This window comes from Malaya genurostris, chromosome 1 (genome assembly GCF_030247185.1).
Source record: "Malaya genurostris strain Urasoe2022 chromosome 1, Malgen_1.1, whole genome shotgun sequence".
In the NCBI taxonomy this organism is placed as follows: domain Eukaryota; kingdom Metazoa; phylum Arthropoda; class Insecta; order Diptera; family Culicidae; genus Malaya; species Malaya genurostris.
This window is the reverse complement of record NC_080570.1, coordinates 116,004,300-116,026,140: the sequence shown is the minus strand read 5'-3', so window position 1 is coordinate 116,026,140 and position 21,841 is coordinate 116,004,300. Positions and strand designations below refer to the sequence as shown.

Sequence of the window (21,841 nt, the reverse complement as noted above, 5' to 3'; positions counted from 1 at the left end):
AACCAAATAGTGAATAGGCAGTTCCAAATCTTCAAATGACGCATTTGTGTTGATCCTGTGTATTGTTTCTAGTAGAAATAAGGACGGCTAGAGATAAAAAATATCACAACTTCATAAAACTGAAAGAACCATTTCTCGATCGGTACAAATTTGGAAGTTTGCAACATTTCAGCACACTTCTCAAATAGTGAAATGATGCTAAATTCGGCCAAGATAGTGTTTTTTATACTGGTCAAAAACTATATTGAATATTTCACTTCGCTTTCAACAAATGAAGATAGCCTGCCACATGATGTATTTTGTTATAGATTTCAATGTTTTCTTATTGAAAATAGAATAATCAAGGTGGCAGAACCCTAAGGTTATGACATCATCATTCTTTCCCGACTGTGATTCTTTTTCTTATTATTGTGGCTCAGAAAAAGGTTGTTGTCCTGTGTAGAATTTAGATTTGAACTCGGGTGACTGGAATTGCCACAAGAGAATAAAAAAGCATTTTTTATAAAGAAGGAACAAGGAAGAGTTTCATTAATAATTCAAAATATTCAGAGAATTAAATATATAGCTTCAAGCGATTGGAATTCTTCAATTCGTGTCATTTTTTCCTAAACAAAAGCTACGAAATCGTTACTCCACAATGTCTCGCATAACTAAGAAATTGTCTAACGAATTGTAATTATCGATACAATTTCAGTAATTACTCAACTTTTAGTGATACGAGTCATTACACCATATTTGATTTTTCCTGATTGGTATACCAAATAATTTTCGTCTTACGTATGTTATGGATAAATTATCCCTTTTCAGAGAAACCTGTGTTTGCACCCACAATGTAGTAGTTTAAATTTGTTGAACCTTTCCCACGTACTCTGTTGAGATGCAAATAGCAGTCATGCGTTCATGTGTGGTCGAATATTTTTGATGGCATTTATTTTCACATCGTTCGAATTAATAGGTGTACTCTCAAGCACTCTAGGTGACACCTGTCGTGTAAACATTCGCGATGAGAAACGTAGAAAAAAATATAATCTGTCTAATTTCCACTTGCCGGAATAATGAATAGTATATTTTTCGCATAGCGACTGTAATTGCACTAGAACTGTTTTTAAACTAAATATCAAATCAACACACAAACGGCGGGTAGAGAGACATCCAATTTGTTGAACATAACTATCTTTGGAAAAAATTTGAAGCCATTACAAATGAAGTTTCTGGAGCTACACCGACCATCAGGATTCGATATAGAAAGTGATATTTAACCACTACTATTATTCCGGATGTCCTTTTTAGCTGAAATCAGAAATCTTATGCAGTTTTTTAAGATGTGAGATTCTGCACGTAACTACAAATGGTAGCAGTCCCATTTCAACGATTTCTTTATATAGAAATAGTTTGAAAAAGACTGACCAACGCAACCTCGAAATTAAAATCTAAGAAAAAGTAGCTGGCTTCTATCCGGGGAAATAGTTTTACCAATAAAACTAGCCTGTCCCATGCATACATACGAAGAAGCATGCGGGCACCCGCCGGGCTTCGTAACCTGGAAGTGGCAAATATTGCACCTACCGAATCCACCTGGAATCAAATGTTTTATCTTTTTCGGAATTCTATTGGAAATTACAATAAAATGTTTACGTTTCGTCTTTGACTCATCAGTGCATAGCAGTTAGATAAGAGTCTAGCCAGTCCATAAACTTTTGTGTTGACATATTTCCTGAAATAATCCAGTTAGGCATAAAAAAGAATTTCGATTTCAGAAATTTTCCGGCCAAGTCGATATGTTTCAAAGAAGATATTTTTTTCGGAACAACACCAGATCTCGACGTTTCATGTCATTCTAAGACATCTGGCCCCTTTTTATTGGCACCCTAATGTGCAGGCACTTCTACTATTCTGTCTTTTAAGTAAACAGGAATTTTGTGTTTAACATTATCATATTCGACATTGTTAACCACAGAAACTCTTTCACGTTAAAACTGAATATAGACAAAGTTGCAAGTTTTGTTTAATTGTACCTTTAATACACCCTTCTCATTGAGGTTCATTTGTTATTCTAGTACAGATTTCAAATTCATTTCATGTAGGTATAATTGTACAGTATTTGAAATCGATACAGATTGAATTTGATCGCGAAGGTAAACATTCCGGCTTTTGTTACTCGGATTTGTTCATTTTGATGGCGCTTCTTTGTCCACTAGACTGTATTGTTTTCGTTTTTGTTGTCTCCATCGAAATCGACTTGTCAAACGTCAGTCTACGTTGCCCAGGTCTCATAATCAGACCTTCTGTCCGATGTATGTTTCCATCAGCATCTCAGAGATACGTGTCGCAATATCAACGTCGTCTGAGAAAACCAAATAGCTGCTCATAGTTGCGCACTCAATTTTTGAAGTAATATTCTGCCTGAAACAATAACGCATATGAACTCGAAGTTCGTGTAGCACTTAACGAGAATATATGAGATAGCTCAACATGTTCAACCTCGTTTGTATACTGTTGACAAATTTGTTTTTTTTGTAACCTCTTTACCTCAAATGTCATGGGTCCTGACCTATGAGGACACGCTTGTGAAGAGTAATTGGTTAAAACATAATATTTCGCCATGCGTTTTGTGACACAAATTTTTCTTCGTCGTCGTTGCTCCGAATTTCCGCACCGCCAATCTCCTTTTCACAGACTCACAGACTATTTTAAAAAACCGAACTGATTTAGAACATTCATGCCATAGCTGCCGTGTGGCTAGAAACAAGAAAAAACAACATCTGACGCAAACACTCTCCATCACTCGGGTAGTGTTATTCAACAAACGAAAACAAAACTGATTCTAGATCTGTTTTTCTCCTATTTTTCAACTACAAAATCTAACATGCCTTCATGCCGTGCGATACGATGAATCCTAAAAATAGTCAACATAGCGGCAGGTGAGTTTTTGCGTTCCTTGAAGGGTTTTCACTTTACTTTTGATTTATCATTTGATCTTTAGAACATGTTTGTTTTAGTTAGTTTTGACTTAAAGTACCACCGTAAATTTAAGATAAGTTAGATGAATGGACCACTATGTTATGTATGGTAGATATTGTGCCAAAAAATAGTTGGAAGCAGATTGTATAGAGAGAATTTCATTTTATTTTTTTTTATTCAATAATAATATATTTAAAGGCACACTGCTAAAGCTCTAAGATGCCAAGGGTATTTTCTAATCTTGATTAACGACTAACTTAAAACTAGGGTATTATCATTAGGGTAGTGACGTATTCTGGTCGCAATGGTCGATTCTGGCAGATTCAAGAATTCCATTATAATTTTTGTTCGAATTTTCGAATAATAATAAAGTGATCCATTCATATATCTGAATAAAAAAAACTCACCGTGTACTGCGTTATGCAACCTTAATTATATGTAACTAATGGTCAACGTTTTCTCCTTCATCCTTTTGCCACACTGAAAACAGGAAGTGCAACTGCTCGGAAGCGTCGCAAATTGCAGCAGACACAGCTGAAAGCGGGTGAGCCAAGCGCGGAACAGATTCCCCAGACCAAGAATACGGTGGCAGTGCTGAACGAGCTGAAGCGCAATCTGGTGTACAACCTGGAGTCACAGACCGGGCCGGTTCATGCCCCCCTATTCAGTATGTCCGTTGTGGTAAGTGTCGTTTGTATCGATCGCGAATAAAAGAATTACAGAAATTTGCACCCGTGATATAAAATATTATAAAGGTAGAATTACATTTTCCTCCCTCGGCCAGAGTAGCCCATAAAGGGGAAACAAAATATAAATGCAAAAAAAATGTCAATCGATATCGATTACCCTAAAAAGGTCGGAAAGGGACAAAACCTTGTTTTGTCCTTTATCATGGAAATGATCTTTTCTTGTATTAATACTTACCAGGTATACCGGTATGAGCGTTTTTAGGTGACATGAAAAACTGATTTTGAATGGGCAATTAAAAAAAAGTATTTACCATTATTCTTGACTACTTTTCTGGCAATCTATGCATGCGAAACCAATAGAAATGTTCGTCTTTTGCAATAAACCAATCAGACAACTGATCAACAACTTCAACACATCGATGAAATAAAATGGTAATCGGAGGGATCCAAGTCTGGTGAACACGGCGGATGGGCTAGCAGCTCCCAACCAATTGCTTTGATTGTATCGTGAACCAGTTTGGCTTTGTGTGCAGGTGCATAATCGCGTAACAAAATTACATTACCGTATCTTCTGACCAGTTCTGGTCGTTTTTTGATCAGTTCATGGTTCAAGATGATCATTTGTTGTGTTTGGCGATTAGTATTAAAACAGTTTCACCAGCTCATAATACACCACACTTGTCTGATCCCATCAAACACAGAACATTGCCTTCTTTCCGAATCGATCGGAATTTGCAGTCGATGTTGATGGTTGTCTCGGATTAACCCAAGGTTTTTTTCCGTTTAGGTTTCTTAAGATAAATCCCCTCTTCATCGTCAGTAACAATTCGACGCAAAACTGATTTTCTTTCGTGGTTTTGAAGTAAAATTTATTCGGTTTTCATTCAATTCATGCAGCTCCCACTTTTCACACTTTTGGATTTTTTCCGATGCTTTCAATCGGTTAGAAACTGTTCGTTGTGCAATGTTTAATATTGGTGCCGTTAGTTTTTGATTGGAATTATCACATTTCGGCGCCTTCAAAATTTATTCATGGATTCTTCATTTCTCACATCAAAATCATGATCTCTGAACCCTTTAAACCATCTTTTGCATGTTGCTTCTGATAGAGCATGAATAACATATGCCTCAACAAGCATTCGATGCGACTCTGCAGCACTTTTCTTCAAATGAAAACTAAAAACCAATGCTTTCCGCAAATAATCTTTTTCTGGTACAAATTTCAACATTTTTAACACGATGAAAAAATATGATGTTGTTTGGTCAATCATTTGATGTTTATTGAATATGTTTGGGTAAATACCATACCAATTAAAAAAACAAAAATTAAATCTCGCTCACACCAATATTCATTATCGACACATTTGCGTTTTAACGCTCACTTCATACCGATTCTTTAGTGTTTATTATTTGAAAATACCAAAAATGTGTTCCATAAAACTGACCGGATCAGTTGTAAATTAGGTAATACCTGTTCCTCGTTTAACGCTTAGTATGTAAAATTCTTGATACAGTTTTTGCAATGACTGAGTGGAAACATATATTGGAGAGGCCAAATGAATGAGAAACTCACAGAAAAGATGATTTTTTGGACAAAAAATACGTTCAGAGACAGGACTCGAACCTGCGTTCTTATGCATTCCGGCATACGTGTTACCATTTCGCCACTCTAAGCCTTGTGATAGATACGGCTCTATAGCACGACTGGGTCTGGTAAGCGTACATCGAACATGGTCTAAATCCTAGCCGTCTCATGACCGGTATCATATATTCAAACATCTTCTCTGTTCATTAGACAACAAATATCAGTCTTCTCGCTCTATACCTATTCTTCCGCTCAAGAACTGGGTGGGAGAGAAAATTGATAATCACTTGCTTTTTTCTCTATCGTGCCAGTCGCTGGCTGGCTATCGTCATACCAACTAGAATTTATAAATTATGAATAATCTAGTGCCAGGTATAATTGACAATAAAATATCTGACACCACTTTCACATCACAAAGTTACTCTACAAATTGCATAAAACCACCCAATTTAAAATACCGAAATAAGAGCATAAAGTTTCCAAAATGATTTCTTTGTGAATCTAAACTACAAATGTATTTTGCATGTCTCATATAGAACGGTTATATAATCACTGTGAAAACCGCGGAGAGCGGAATGCCATATATCATTCGATTCAGCTCGACGAACTGAGCAAATGTCTTTGTTTGTCGGATATGACTGAACCAATTTTCACAAATTGATACTAAAATGAAAAGTCTTGCGGTGCCATAAAAAGTTTTTGAATTTCATTTAGTTCCGACTTGCGGTTTCGGAATGACAGGGTGATATGCACAAAAAGGTGAAAATAATGTCACTCAAATTTTCCAGAAACTACTGAACCAATTTTCACAAGATTCAAATGAAAGGTCTTGTGGTGCCATATAAAGTTTCTGAATTTCATTTAGTTCCGATTTCCGATTCCGGAATGACAGAGTGATATACACCAAAAAGTGAAAATAATGTCACTAATTTTTTCTAAAAATGGCTAAACCGATTTTCACAAACCTAAATTCAAATGAAAAGTCTTGTGAGTCTCGAGTCTTTGAATGAAAAGTCTGAATTACAGGGTGATATGCACCATAAAAGTTTAAATAATATCAGTCATTTTTTTCGAAGAACGCCGAACCGATTTTCACAATCTTAGATTCAAATGAATCGTCTTATGGTCCCAAAAACACTCTTCAATTTCAAAACCTTCCGGTTCCGAAATTACAGGGTGATATTCACCAACAAAGGGAAAATAATGTCACTCAGTTTTCTCAGAGAGGGCTGGGCCGGTTTTCATAAAATGAGATTGAAATTAAAGGTCTTATGGCCCATAAGAAAAACCTACAATTAATTTTGGAAATTGACTTCGCGGTGTGGATTTCAAAAGTGCTTTTTTTTATCAATAACCATGCAATAAGTAGCAAATTTTATATATTGGCTAATATTTTTTTCAATTTTTCGAATCAATTTAGTCTAGGGCCACAAACTTATATAAGATTTTCATAAAATCAAACACAAATTAACTTATCTGATAGTAGCACATAAAAATATTTATGTTCGGCTTCTGATTCTAACATCACAAGGATTCAAAATTTCAATCCGTTATAGAAAATCTAAAAAAAAAAATATCTTCTAATTTGGGCTGGAAACGGTTCCAATTTGTAGGTCATGTTAGTTTATGGTCAAACCAACTGTTTTTAGTTATACTGGATCCGTCATTTATTGCCATTGCCATTTACATTAAAGGTTCAGAAAATTTGGAAATACTTTTAAATTGGACTTCAAACTGTAACCATTTTTTACTTTTAAATTGGGCTTCAAACTGTGTTTTCGGTTCCTGAAATTCCATTAATAGTGGTCAAAATCATTGAAGTGGAGTTCATTTTTTCAAATTCACTAAAGTTTTTTTTTGCACGGCACATAAAAAAACGTTAGTGTATGTTTAAATCGATTTTCATTAACTTAAGTTCAAATGTAGTAGTATAATGCAAAATAAGTCTTCAAAACAGGGTTCTAAACTTTTTTAATTTGCAGTATTTTGATTCATCTTGCTGTAACACATAGGAGATAATGAATAATATGAGAAAGGTATCATTACACAACTAGATGGGTTAAAACAAGTTTTTATTATATTTTAGATACTGTTTTTTACGCGGTTTTCCGCAGTTGCACGGTCTCATATTCTCTGTCATAAATACGATTTTTGAATAAAATTGAGATTACACCAGATCTTTTAAGTTTCTTGCATTTCTAAGATATTTGGCATAAAAAAAGGGCTGACGAAATTTATCAGTGTATATCTCTGAATTACAACAATATCATGTTTTAATTAACGCACTGATCCGATGACATATCTGCAAATCAAAGGGACCCTGTCAGAGTATAAGCGAGAAATCTGCTAAGCTTTTACTCTGACAGGGTCCCTTTGATTTGCTGTAAGTACATTTCCCGCTTTGGTTAGCACCAAGCTCAACGCAGCTTCCGGCCTCAACTTTTTCTGCAGCCTTAGGTTGCTGTCAGAGTGAACCGGGAAAGCGAAATGATGCGATTCAAAGCGATGTACTTTTATCGTATCGCATTTACTCTACCTGGCACAGGTTTGCTTTGATCAAATGTAACTAGCTCGCACGCGCGTTATGACACTTCGTGTGACGCCTGCACTCTGACACTGGTTCTGTACTCTTGGTTTTATTACATCGTAACATAAAAATTGAACAGGTTTAATCCTTTCTGGAAACGCACTAGGTAACCTGGCAACACTGTTTGAAGGAACTAGTATGCCCTATCGAGAGAACGCGACAACCAAAAGCGCCTAGGCCGTGTTTAGTGATTTTCTTAAATAGAACAAGTACTACATGAAATGAAAAGTCCCGGCGCCTCTCACAGAAAAGACGTGAATAATTTCGCACCGAGTATATTTTTGTTGAGAACAAGTCTCTAGATGGCCTAATACAACATTTTATGACAATCTATCCACTAGTGTTTGATTAACAGCTGATCGTGTCAGACGAGTTCCAATTTTCATCAAGCTATGGAAAAAGACACCATGGACCATTCCCCTTATTCTCGAGACCTGGCCTCCAGCGACTAATCTTTATTTCCAAACCTGTAATGGTTTCTCCAGGGAAAGAAATTTTCGTCGAATGTTGAGGTCATTGCAGAAACGGAAGCCTATTTTGAAGGCCTTGACAAATCTTTTCTCTTTTTTCAAAGGGCATCAAAATGCTGGGGCACCGATGGGTCAAGTGTATCGCTCTAGATGGAGATTATACTGAAGAATTCTAATTTGAATTTAATATTTGTATTTGTTTGAAAAAGGTTGAACTGGTAAATAGTGATACAAGAATCAAAAAGCACACTGAAAAGTAAAACTTCTTGAACGTGTAAAAGTGTATGTTAAAATCTCAGTTTTGAAGGGTTATCGAGATTAGTGCAACGCTTTCATTTAGTCTTAACAATTTCATTAGTTAAAATACCTAATGCGTTTCATTTCACATTTAGTGTTCCTTTAACTCTTTCACTCAACTACATTTCACATCAATTTACCTTTCTGATATTACCTTTTTCGTATCTTGGTCTTCACGACCATTCGTCCATAGGACCTTGAACCTTTAGTCGTCGTAAGATCCTTTCTGAGTATCACATTTCTCACATTGTGACTACGACCCTGGAACCTTCTTCGGTAGATAAAGTGATTGTTGATTAATGGACATTCGCTGATTGAATTCTCCTAATGAAACAAACTCACACCACTCACTCAAAGCATGGCTTGACAAATATTAGCTAATGACAGTAGCGTGTTCCCGAAGTGTCAACAATTATGTGCTTTCTTTGCCGACGAGAGGCGTGCTAAACATCGAACACGTAAAATTCTTGCGCGACTCATTAGCCGGTTTGGCTGCTTGCTTTTGGATGAGTGACGGTTCCGAATGACGTCGGAGAAGGTGCAATCTTCTAAGTAGGTTAGCACGTACTGTCTTCAGACTATCATTGTTTTACTACTACGGATATTCGGATAATTAAAAACTAAGAAGACGATTCCAACAAGCGACGAAATAAACTTTTTTTTATTGTTATATCGATATAAACACCATTATCGATAGCGCAATATGTTTCGGGTGCTCGCACGACTCGTGAATGGCTTTTGATGGGATATGTTAAATGTTGGTAAGATCCTACCCCAGTTAGACAGACAAGTAAACGCCCAGTTTTGGTTTTATTGGTTCCCGGAAAAAAGGCACTTTTGTACATATAAATTCAACCCTCGTGTTGATGGTAATAGGGGAGACTGAGACTCGTTAGATCGTGCAAGACAACTAAACAATGTTTGTTTTGTTTTTGCGATTCTACTTTCTTGGAGTTGGCAGCATCCTCTCAGATTAATATAATAAAACTTTCTGAATATTTGTTTTCCAAAAATTGATCGAGACAGTCTTTCAAAAATTGCATACTTTTTTACCAATTTTTTTTTTCAAATTGTTGCAGTCGAAATATGACAAATCCTATGAGAAATGTGTTGTCCAAAAATCCAATTGAACTAAGTTTTTGAAGAGTTTTCACAAAATATACTCTATTGCTAGTTGCCCGATGTTTGCTATCAGTACTATCAATACTAGACAAGAAAAAGTTTTAGTTAGAAAACCTTTTTTTCCTTGAGAATGGGAACTTACATTATAATAAGACGATTGGTGGGGAACATAATTACCTAACTTGGGACAAAATTTCACCAAACTAAATAACTTGGTATAGATAATGTCAGAGACATAAACGTGAGATTGACGTAGGACTGTTGTCGACAAGGGGAAGTTATCTTTGAAAATACAAATTTTTTTTGTACATCGTTCTACTAATAAATCATCCATTTTAAATAAAATTTCACTAGTTCTTTGTAAAATATTTTGGATTCTGGGAAGGCCCAAAGGTTACCATATCTCCGACTTTCAACACACTAGATACTTATTTTCACGAGCAAAATTCCGACTAAATCGGTTATCCCTCGTGTGACGAACGGCAACCGTCCGTCCTAAGACTGAACTGCTTACAGTGCGGGTTAATTCAATACTTAAGGTGAAATGTAGCGAAATGCGCGAATCGCGCTTTTGATCAATTATTCAAAAACCAGACCGATTTTCGAAAACCCAAAAAAAAAACTGTTTCTGAAATCATATTTATCACAATTAAGTAATCTTAGAATTTTGAAATTTTGCTTTGTCGAGCCGTAATTAGCTTCAGAAATGTATGAACGGTTACTGTTCCGTCCCACGGGGATGGTTTTAGAACTGAAAAGTAGTGTTTGTAGCAGAATTTAACAAAGAAACATTGAAAATGCAACTCAAAATTATAAAATTTTTATCAAGAACAACCGAAATTTGAAAAAGTTTACATAAACTTTTCCGCATTTTTTTTTATTGCTTGCACGCTGCTGTTTCGCTTTGAGGTGGTGTGGGAAATTCACGGTGGACTCGGTGGCATTATATCGTGAGCAAAAATGATAATGACGAGTCAAATAATGACGCGAATTTATGCAGCATTGGGTTTTGTGTTGAAATGAAAACGAGTTGAATACAATAAAATGGGTATTGTAAGAAATCGTTTATTTTCTGACTGTCATTTATAATGCTAAAAATGTCCAATTCTGTTGAGCTCACTGCACTGATGTTACTGAAGCAATAATGATTGGCTGTGTGATATCATATAATAGGTATTATTTTAAATTATAGCAAAACTAAAACTTCAACCTTGACAGGCTATTGAATGAAATGAATAAATGAGTCTTTTTTACAAGCCAACATAACGAGAGGTAAGCCCACTGCGCTCAATCACTGAAAAAAGTTCTGGTTTCGATGTGTCGGTTTTTCTTGTTATGCTTTGTGCGACGGTTCGTTCAACTGAGCGGATACAATTTTGCGCGCATTTTATGATGCTACATTTCACCTTAAGGGCTCAGGACAGTACCGTAAAGTGGTAGATTTGCTGCTATTTTCCCGTTTCAAATTAAATTTTCATGGAAACGGTGCAGAATATAGAAAAACCCACCCGACAATGTCTTCGAAATTTAGTTGAGAATATTTTGTGAAATTTTCAGAATGATTCATTGAGTTAAGCGGTCGTGTTGTATTTTTTTCTGACTGAAGAACTGCTGAAAATTGGAACGCTCGGAAATACATACCTCTACTTGTTCATCGAATATCTCGGCTTTGAAGGCTTGTATCATAAGTCTACCGGGACAAAGTCTAGATAATTTAGTTTAGATGCGATTAGTACATAAAAACATATATTTTAACGCGATAAAAATAAAGTCTTGTATTTTTTCTGTGAAACAAAGTCAGTTTCAATGCATCCACCATTTTTTTCGCTTTGGTTTCCTGATAGCATTCTGAAAAAGAAGAGAGAAAAATAATTGGCTCGACAAGGTTACCAAACACACAGACATTCAATCTTTGTGAAAGTTGAATATTTTTTCATTGTTCATTGGAATCCATGTAATGTCCAACCCATACAATAGATTAATGTGAAAAAACTTCTCATCAAAATTATAAAATGTATGCTGGCAACCCGGTACAGTTTGCTCATATACGAGAGAGTGTAAGATAAATACGATGTGCAAAGGGAATTGAGGGAGCCACGTGGTCGATTTAAAATTCAACTCTGTCCTCAGACCTTAAACAACGTTTTACGTGATTTCGTTTGCACATTTTACCGAATGGGCGGTCCTAATGGATACAAGAATAGCAACATACGGAATGTTAAGGTTGAGAAACGTTCACGATTTACATACATATTTCAATGGAAGAATATTTCCTATAACTATTTGCGAAAATGTTGCGGCCCTTAGAAGAGCCGAAGAATTAAATTTTGTTCGTTGTCGTTCACTTTTCGGATAATATTTTTATGTTACTGAAGCGAAACTCGCACTGCGAACGAATCCAACGGTGTGAGCGACGAACAAAGCAGATTCCAATCGTTCGTTTTCGCAGTTGGCCAGGGAAGTTTTCTCATCCATCCTGCAGCAGAATACAGAACTGCGTGCAATGCGAGTTGATTGAATACTGAAACAATTTTTCGTTAAATGAATATTTATTCAAACAGTTTGACTCTTCATAATTATAATTAGAGGGATACAGCAAATCGCTTTTCAGCTAAATTTATTCTACTCAACTATGCTTATTAAATGTTTTTTACTTTCTCTGCAGAATACAAATTTACATTTAAGTCGTGTGACTTGGAGATTACAATTTGATAACCTAACAATTTAAAAAGCCTAAGAAAACAATTCTCGAATGCGATTTTGTTCTGACGTACTTGCTGCTTGCTGCTAGCAATTGTAGATTACAACCATTCGAGATTTGAGATTCGGACAAGGATGATCATCCGGAGATATTTATTCCGAATCACTTGGAACTTTTCTCCGGTGCGTTGGAGCACAATTCATCCAGATCGGTGAAGCATATAGCAGCATATATTACAAATTTTCATTTAAGTCGTGTGACTTGGAGATTACAATTTGATAACCTAACAATTTAAAAAGCCTAAGAAAACAATTCTCGAATGCGATTTTGTTCTGACGTACTTGCTGCTTGCTGCTAGCAATTGTAGATTACAACCATTCGAGATTTAAGATTCGGACAAGGATGATCATCCGGAGATATTTATTCCGAATCACTTGGAACTTTTCTCCGGTGCGTTGGAGCACAATTCATCCAGATCGGTGAAGCATATAGCAGCATCGGACAGACGACTTGCTTGAAAACTGCAAGACTGTTCGTGATGGACAGCTTAGACTTCCTGTTAATTAGCGGGTACAGCTTTCAAAACTTTTCTGTCCAACGACTTCAAAGTGTTGACGGTAGAGGGATTTGGTATCCGTGTTCGTTTCCAGGTAGAATACTGAGGTAGACCATGCGATGTTTACTCCTTGGACCTGAACGTTTCTCGGTGGATTCAGCAACTGATGGGTATTTCGGTGTGGAAAAATGTTTATCTGTGTCTTGGCAGCATTCACTCAGATCTTCCAGTGCGGCAGAAGCTGGTATAGCAATCGATTCCCGTCTGGATGAGTTGATTTACCACTCAACCGCTGTATCATAACCATGAATCGTGGGTGATCATTTCCCGTTCCCAGGAAGAACCGGATTGGCCCGAGGATGTTGCCCTGAGGGACTCCGACTGGAACGTCGAACTCAGCGAAGCGGATTCCTTGGAGCAACAGACAGGAGCTGCACTGTTTCCTATAATTGTGAACTATTTTAAATAGGTACAATGGAAAGTTAAAGGTGATCAGTTTATGGATGTGGCCATTATACCAAACACTGTCGAAAGCCTTCTCGATGTCCAGGAAGGTCTTGATGGTAGATTTGGAGACGGATTTGTTGCGGTTGATTCCGTGTGTCACACGAAGCAGCTGCTGTACCGTCGAGTGACTCTTACGGAAGTCGAATTGTTCATCCGGGAGAATGCGGTGATCATCCACTTGTATTAAAATGCGACTGTACGTGAATCGTTTCCAAATTTAAAGGAAGTTTATTGGACGATATATTGACGGTGATGTCGGATCTTTTCCGGGTTTGAGGATAGGAACAACTTTCGCAAGTTTCCATTGGGACATGAAATAGCTCAAAGCGAAGCAAATGTTGCTAATTTTGTAAAACAACTCCAACGAATTGGGACTCAGCTTTTTCAGGACAATGTTGAAGGGCCCAATAAAGCCAGGAGTCTTCATATTGCGAGTGGATCTGTTGTTTTTCCTAATTTCGTCGACGATAACTCGAGCTTCGGGAGAAACTTCGACGGTAGCACGATTAAGGTGCAAGATTGACTCCTGGATAACGTCTTAAGTCTGACTGATGATGTTGATATTTGCCTTTTCTAATGGAGTATTGAGCAACGCATCATTTTCCTTCCGGGGAAACCGGTTCAGAACTTTCAGAATTTTTGCCAGCTGCCAGAAGAAACGAGAGTAGTCCGGAAGATGTTTAATATCATTGGAAAAACTTCCTATTGGGATTTTTTCCAGTCTGATTTTAATGATTCGAGACAAGGGTTTAAAAAGGACTATTCTACTGTTGTTCAGGTTACGCTGATACTGACACCTCAACGCATTCAGGCAATTATTCATTTGCATGCTTAGTTTCGTCTAGTCAAATAGAGTTTCTCTTCATCTGTTTTCATATGCAGGATAGTCCCCGGTTAGGAGTTAGCTACGGGATCGAGTCCCGTCTCTGTGGTAACATTTTCGCGGTTTTCATTACATAATTGCGTTCACATGTCAATTTTCCAATCTGTTTTCCGATTTAGATACTGATCATATTTAAAACTAGCTCAAGACAACTCTTCGTTTTAATAACGACTAAAACACAAATCACTATTTAGTCTTCTGCAAGTAGCTCTGTTTTATATTGAATAGTCAAGTTAGAATACAATTTAGTACAGAAGTTTTTTGCTAGTTTGACTAACTTAGGGTAAAATGAGCATGATAGCGTTTTGTGCGCATCCATTTTCCCCACCGTTTTTCCCCCAAATGGATACAAAGCTTTTTGATAAATGTTGGTCATTTTTCGAATTTCAAATATTCGCTCGAAAGCCTTTTTAAGAAGCACCGCAAAACATGGAATTTGATGACTTTTTTGAGTGGTTGGATTAGTTTTCTAGAGAAGATTGTCTGTTTGATGCTCGGATATGCTCATAAGGATACCACTTAACGTTGGGCTTTCCAGGACTCCGATATTTTTCTTTATTTACCAAAATCACTCCGATTGATGTGTTGACACTTTTGTTCACAATTTAACACTGCAAGAATCTTGTTTTTGCCACTCGTGATTAAGAGAATCATCGACATTACCGAGCTCTTTATAGTGATTCATAAATTGATTATGAGCTGCTTTGACTGTCCCATATATTTTGCAGAAACTGCTTGTGTTGAAATCAGTCTTTGTTCATTATGCAATCCTTTCGAAATATAAGAGGATTTTTTAAGAGGTATAAGATTTGATTTTCAAAAGTGTTGGCTGCGGCTCCGCTTTCGATGGCCCATGTTTGGCACACTCTCCAACATATCGGTCTGTATTACACGAATGAATGCTTCAGTTAAGACACTATCAGAAAGTATGGACGCAACCAAAAACCGCTGCTATTTCGCAATGGTTCAGAATCTGTCAATTTTTATGGCTGCGTCCTGTTGTTTACACTCTTCTCTAACCACTTGTGCAGTTGTTTATTCGTTTTCATTAGTTTGTTTGGAAATGCGTGGACTTTCAGCAGAACAACGTCGAAAAATTGTGTACAAATGGTGCACAAAACGCGGACTGTCACTGAGAAAGATAGCAAAAATGAAAATAGTAAGCCGTGCGAAATGCAATCAGGAAGTTCGGTGAGGATAACACCTTTGAGGATAAACCGAAAACGGGTCGAAAAAAAGGTCCTGTTAATCCTCAGTTGGATAAACGTATACTGAAGGCGTTCGAGCAAAAGAAGGAGGTTTCAGTTCGGGATGTGACCAAAAAGTGGGCACTTCGAAGTCGAATGTTCTTCGTGCTAAAGAACATTTGAATCTTCGAACCTATAGGAAGCAGAAACAACCAAAACGTAGTCTAAAACAAGAAGCATCGATCAGGTCGAGGGTTCGAAAGCTGTACAATACGATTCTTGCTGGAAATTTGAACTGCACAATCATGGACGACGAAACCTACGTGGAACTCGTTTACAAATCCTTGCCGGGATTACAATGTTATACGGTGCAAGAAGGCCAAGTGTTAAACCAGTCCGAGACATCGATTGAAGTCGAAAATTTTGGTAAGAAGGCTATGGTCTGGCAAGCAATTTGCAGCTGCGGTAAGATTTCGAAACCCTTCATCACCACTGCTTCAATGAACAGCGAAATATACATCAAGGAATGTTTACAAAAACTACTTCTATTCATGATTCGAAGCCACAAGGATCCTGTTGTCTTCTGGCCAGATCTTGCTTCTTGCCACTACTCGAAATCAACGGTAGAATAGTATACTACCAAAGATGTCACTTTTGTCCCAAAAGACATGAATACACCAAATTGCCCACAACTTCGACCAATTGACGAATTTCGGGCATTAACGAAGGCACATCTTAGGAAACATGTCTCGGCAGCCCAAACCATTCAACAGTTCGAAAAAGACTGGAAAAAAATGTCAAAACTTGTCTCCAGGAAGTCTGTATGGGATTTAATGAGGAACGTTCGCAAGAAGGTGCGCCAGCTAGTCTACAATGGCTAAGTAGCAAATGTTGAGAATAATATTCTGTTGTTGTAGTCTAATGTTATCAGTATATCGAATAAAATTTGAATATCTAACACTTGTGAATTGTTTACAGCGAAATCAAAGTGCGTCCATACTTTCTGGGACAGTCTTTATTGGCTTCCAGAGCGTCAATCGTTGCTGGTTTATCCTTGTACACATGAGCCTTAACATGGCCCCACAAGAAATAGTCCAAAGGCGTTAAATCACACGATCTAGGCGGCCAATTGACAGGCTGAAACGTGAGATAAACTGTTCACCGAAGGCGGCTCTGAATTTGGTCATTGCTTCGCGTGCCGTGTTGGATATGGCACCGTCTTGTTGAAACTACATGTCGGCATGTCCAATTCTTCCATTTTGAGAAAAAAAAATCATCACACGGTAGCGCTCGTTATTCACAGTAACGTTCCGTCCATCGGCGACGCCTTTGAAGAAGTTCGCCCCGATTAAGCCATCGGCTCAAAATCCACAACAAAATGGTGACTTTCTTGGGATGCATTGGTACCTCTAACAATGTTTCTGGCTGGTCTACAGTCCAGATGCGACATTATTGTTTGTTGACGTATCCATTCAACCAGAAATTAGCTTCGTCGCTGAACACAATTTTTCGATAAAAAGGTGAATCCTGTTCTTCCAACTTTGCCAGCGCCCATTCATGATTAAATTATAGACCAAACTGAACAAGTTTGACGTTGACAAAAGATGTAATTCACGCGAGATCTGTCAAAAACAGTGTTGCCAAAAAGATACCAGCAAAAAAAATCAGCCTTTGCTATACTAAGAGCGGCTGAACTCAACTAACAGTATGGAATACTGAAGAACTCTCTTTATAACAGAAAAAATAGATCCCTACATACTTCATATTTATAGCGCTTCATTCGTCTACTTTTTTGTGATTTCTCCACATCAATAGCGTAGCTCAATTCAATAGTTCCAATTACTTGGATTGGAGAAGGTTCGCAGATCTTAGACCTACCTTCCATTTTCTCTCTGAAAGACAGGGTACATTGCTGCGTTAATTTCATTTTTATCGTTCGAATCATCTACCATATCGTTTTTGTTCTGATGGTCGTTGGATATTGATAAAAAGTATGGCTATTTATGAAAAATCAGTTGTTATTTCGTATATAAATCATGAGAATTTCGACAACATTCCAATTGCAAATTTTTAAAATCTACGTTTCATAATTGTCTGTGATGTGTTCTAATGTTGATTTTTTTTCAATTTTCTAGGTTGACGGCCAGAAGTTCGTCGGTCATGGTCGCAGCAAAAAGCTCGCTCGTATTGAAGCGGCCGCAGCAGCGTTGCGGAGTTTTATTCAGTTCAAAGACGGTGCCACCTTGACTCCGATCAAACCGTTGCACAACGTAGATTTCACCAGTGACGATCCGATGATCGAGAACAGCGTCTTCCCACTGTCGGACCCTCCGGCAGTATCGGAACCGGTTGTAACCAGTCCGTCTACAGCGAATTCCGGCAAATCTAGCAGTAAAGGCTCACCATCCGAGAAGAATCACATTTCACGTCGAGCTGAATCCAAGGAACGAAAGAACAATGGCAACAACAATAATATCACCACCACCACCACCAACAACAACAATGTGCACTCAACAAATAACAGTAATTCCCCTTGTCTGTCCAAAACAAGTTCACTTTTCAGCTCTCATATTAATGAAACTACTAGCTATTACCAACAATCCGCTAGCCATAACAGTAATATAAATAACAGCATCTTTAAAAGCAACACTGCTTCCGGTTTTCCTCCTCCTCGTCCTGAAACCTACCACAAAAGTACAGTACACTATCACCACAACCAACATCAACTCCAAACGAACCACTATTCAAACCAATACCAAATTCACCCACCACACAACTATCACTCGCAACAACACCAACCATACGTACACCACAATCACAATCAAGTGGTGCAGCATCAGCAATTGTTAGCGTCTCCAAATCATCACACCAGCAAGATGGGCAGTGTTGCCAGTAGCATCGGCACCGGTGGCAGTGGTTCCAATTTGAACCCGTTCGCCGTGGCCATTGAAGCGAATGTCTTCAATCCTTCCTCTACTACCATCACCAATAACAATAGTAATAATAAGTATTTTCCTACTAATTCTACCTTACTCAATCTCCATAACGATCGTTGTAAGCGTACCAGACGAAATATTAATATTGATTCATTTAATGCTCTACCACCAACAACAAAACTATTATCACTATCATCACAACACCGCCTACCACAACAATCACCAGTATTAGTGACTACTACTTCCACTACTGCTAGCCAGCCGCAAAGTAGCATTAGCAACAACAACATGGCGGCGGCGATGACGACGGCGACGACGGTGGTTCCGCCGGTGACCGTAGGTAACACCGCCGCGCAGAACGGGCACCGACAGGTGGTTGACATGATTCAGCAAAGTTTAGATATATTTAAAAATTCCAATGAAAAGAATGTAGCATGGAAGAAGCGATTAGAAAGCAAGTATATTTTGTTTATTTCAACGTACCTACATTTTAAGTTTTCCCATCCCTTCGCTATCACCCACGACGTAAGAAAACACACTTTCATACATGATCCGAGTTCAACCTTTTTGTGTTTATTTTCTTCCGTCTGGCAACTTATCTGTGGTAGTTATGCACTCGGTTACTATAGTGACGGGTAGCTGTATGGTGGTGCTGGTATCCTTTTGTGTTATCAAATTACGTAGATTAGTGTAGCGAATTTGCTTGAACTCCTGTTGTCCTCTAATCTCACCGTAGCTCTGTTTCCCGTATGAGACCACTATACATGCCCCAATGCAACCATTGTTTTGTCGGTTTGTTGTCGCCAATTGTGTCGAAAAAGTTTGCAAAATGTCAACCCAATGTTTTTCTATGTTTGCTTACTATGGAATGTATCTTTCCTTCTCTGTGCAACCGGCGCTTGAGAGCTGTGGATATTAGGGTTTGCCATAGGACAACCTAACCTAGAGATCCGAGTGTAACAGTAATGTAATAGAGCTATCAGTGACACCAAAAGATTTGGTGTCACTGATAGCTCTATTACATTACTGTTTGGTTGAAAATGGGATATTCCTAAAATATATCTATAAAGTTTCCTGCGCATTAGGTGGGACAGCATTTTGATTTCAGCCTCACCAAACTTTTCGTGTTACTTTTACTACGCAAAATTTTTACACGATTGGAAAAACTATATTTTTGCGCCCGAGGTTGTATGGGATCTCACAAGTGCATGTGTAATTTTCGTAGGGAATTCAAGGAAAAAGAAAACCTTCGGAGTCCGCAAAACAATCCGACATTTGCAGAAAAAGTTTTCAAAGGAAAGCCGACAGAAGGTCCGAACAATGGTTCATTCTGTAATATATCTAGACTCACTGCTGCTAGTGGCCGTAATATGATTTGACTTCTGTCATTATGCTATAACGGTTGATCTGTGTTATTTGATGTCTGTATTTGATTTGATTTCGATAGTTACTCAGCTTAGTATGAAGATTCTTTTCAAGTGACTAGCTATGTTCCAAAACCTAATGTAAAGACACAAAAAAGTAATGTAAATTATGTTTTTGTTTGCATGAAATATCATCGCTCATATTTTCTAAACTATATGCGATAGAGTTTATGTCTTCGGCAAGCTGAGTAACTATCGTGAAAACAACAACAAATACCTCAGATCAACCGTTATAGCATAACGACAGAAGTCAAATCATATTACGACCACTAGCGGCAGTGGTGCTAGATATATTAAGACCTTCTGTCGGTTTTTCTTATAACTTTTTTCTTAAAACGTCGGATTGTTTTGCAGTCTTCGAGGGTTTTTTTCCTCGTTAAATTTACACATGCACGGATGTTTGGAGTTTTCAACCGATTTTTTGAAATAAAATTTCAATTTCTCCATGCTAAATTTCATACAAATTTTAAACCTCGGGCGCAAGAATATAGTGTCCCTGATCGAGCTAAAATTTTGCATAATTAATATTGGACCCAAAAGGAACTCGAAAAATTTGATGGAGCAAAAGAATAAACCTTTTCATCTTTTTCTCAAAACAACTTTGTCCCACCCTACTGCGCATTTCACAAAACCACAGTAGGCGTTGGAAAAAGTACATAAATTTCTCACGCATAGCACTGTCAGTGTTTCCATACAGTGGAAAATCTAGGTTCACTTGGTTTAAGGTATTGCAAAGCTCTTGAAAATCTTTACACGACATTTTAATCATTCGTGAATGAATTTCAATAAACTTTTATGGTTGCATAAATTTTCCATCTTGGAAAACAACTCGGATTGAGCAGTTTTATATTTGGAATTGAGAATTGGTTGAATGTTTTATTAATTATTAGTTGGTTTGACGTAAAGTCGCCATAACTAAATTCAGTTTTTCTGCAATTCCCCGGGTTGGCGGTTCAATGCATAAGGCGCTGTTTGACGTATGTTTGATTCTAAGTATCAGTAGGATCGTAGTACTAGTCATGTAATGATTCTGTACGCTATGGATTGGCTGCGAAGTCTGTTGAAACAGAAAGACCAAATTTCGCAAAAGGAATGTAATGCCAAGACTGTGACTTTGACAATCTGAATTACGGCGTATTCAGAATAAGGGGTGGTTTTTACTTAACAAATGAAAAAAAATGTGCACCCAATTTTCTCAGATGCGGTGGTGAGCCCACTTCGTCCGCGTCCCTTGTCGCTTTTTTGAATATGGCGATTCGTGAGCAATGTAATCAATATACTTTATGTTTCGTCTTCGACTCGTCAGTACATAACAGTTTATGTTGAACTGTTATGTAACCTAGCAGCTCAACATAAACCGCTAGGCAGACATAAAGTTTCTGCTACTTACAGAACACTTTTTTTATTTGCACCGAAGTGCAACGTTGTTGTTGTTCAACATAAACTGTTATGTACTGACGAGTCGAAGACGAAACATAAAGTATAGAAATCGGTTATTTGCCCAATGCACAAAATAGGATAACCCCTAAATGACAATGCAATCAATGTTTTTTCCACGAGTATATATCATTACCAATTAGAATAATTTGATCATCAGTTGCATATGTTATACCGTATGCACGTGAATGTGATGGCATTGTAAGGGAGCACGTATCCACCGCGTGACGCTAATCGAGCACTCACATTTTTTCTAATAAACTTACACTGAGGTTTTTTTACGCGGATTTCCAAAGTTGTTGTATTTTATCATATTATATATGTCTTCAATTTCTGTTTGACAGAATTGAGCGAGTGAATTGATGTCTTTTTAGAAGAAACTCACCCCGCAGTCGCGATACCACTGTAGAACTTCTTTGCTGTAGTGGCTTGCCAAATCAGGACTGTTTAGTGACGCTTCTTCAGGTACTACTGCTTTTACATTCAGAATGTATTGTTT

At 37.6% G+C, this 21,841-nt stretch overlaps 1 protein-coding gene across 7 annotated transcripts in view; it reads left to right on the top strand.

Moving 5' to 3' along the window:
* Positions 1 to 21,841, top strand: part of LOC131425524 (double-stranded RNA-specific editase Adar) — a 128,396-nt gene that overhangs the window by 65,708 nt on the left and 40,847 nt on the right. For 3 of the 7 annotated variants that reach the window (XM_058587465.1, XM_058587464.1, XM_058587463.1), the window contains exons 3-5: positions 2,907 to 2,921; positions 3,452 to 3,642; positions 17,681 to 18,935. In XM_058587465.1, coding sequence (XP_058443448.1) covers positions 2,907 to 2,921; positions 3,452 to 3,642; positions 17,681 to 18,935 — 1,461 coding nt within the window. The remainder of the gene's footprint in view (positions 1 to 2,906; positions 2,922 to 3,451; positions 3,643 to 17,680; positions 18,936 to 21,841) is intronic. The other 4 variants (XM_058587466.1, XM_058587468.1, XM_058587467.1 and 1 more) reach the window with 4 other exon arrangements.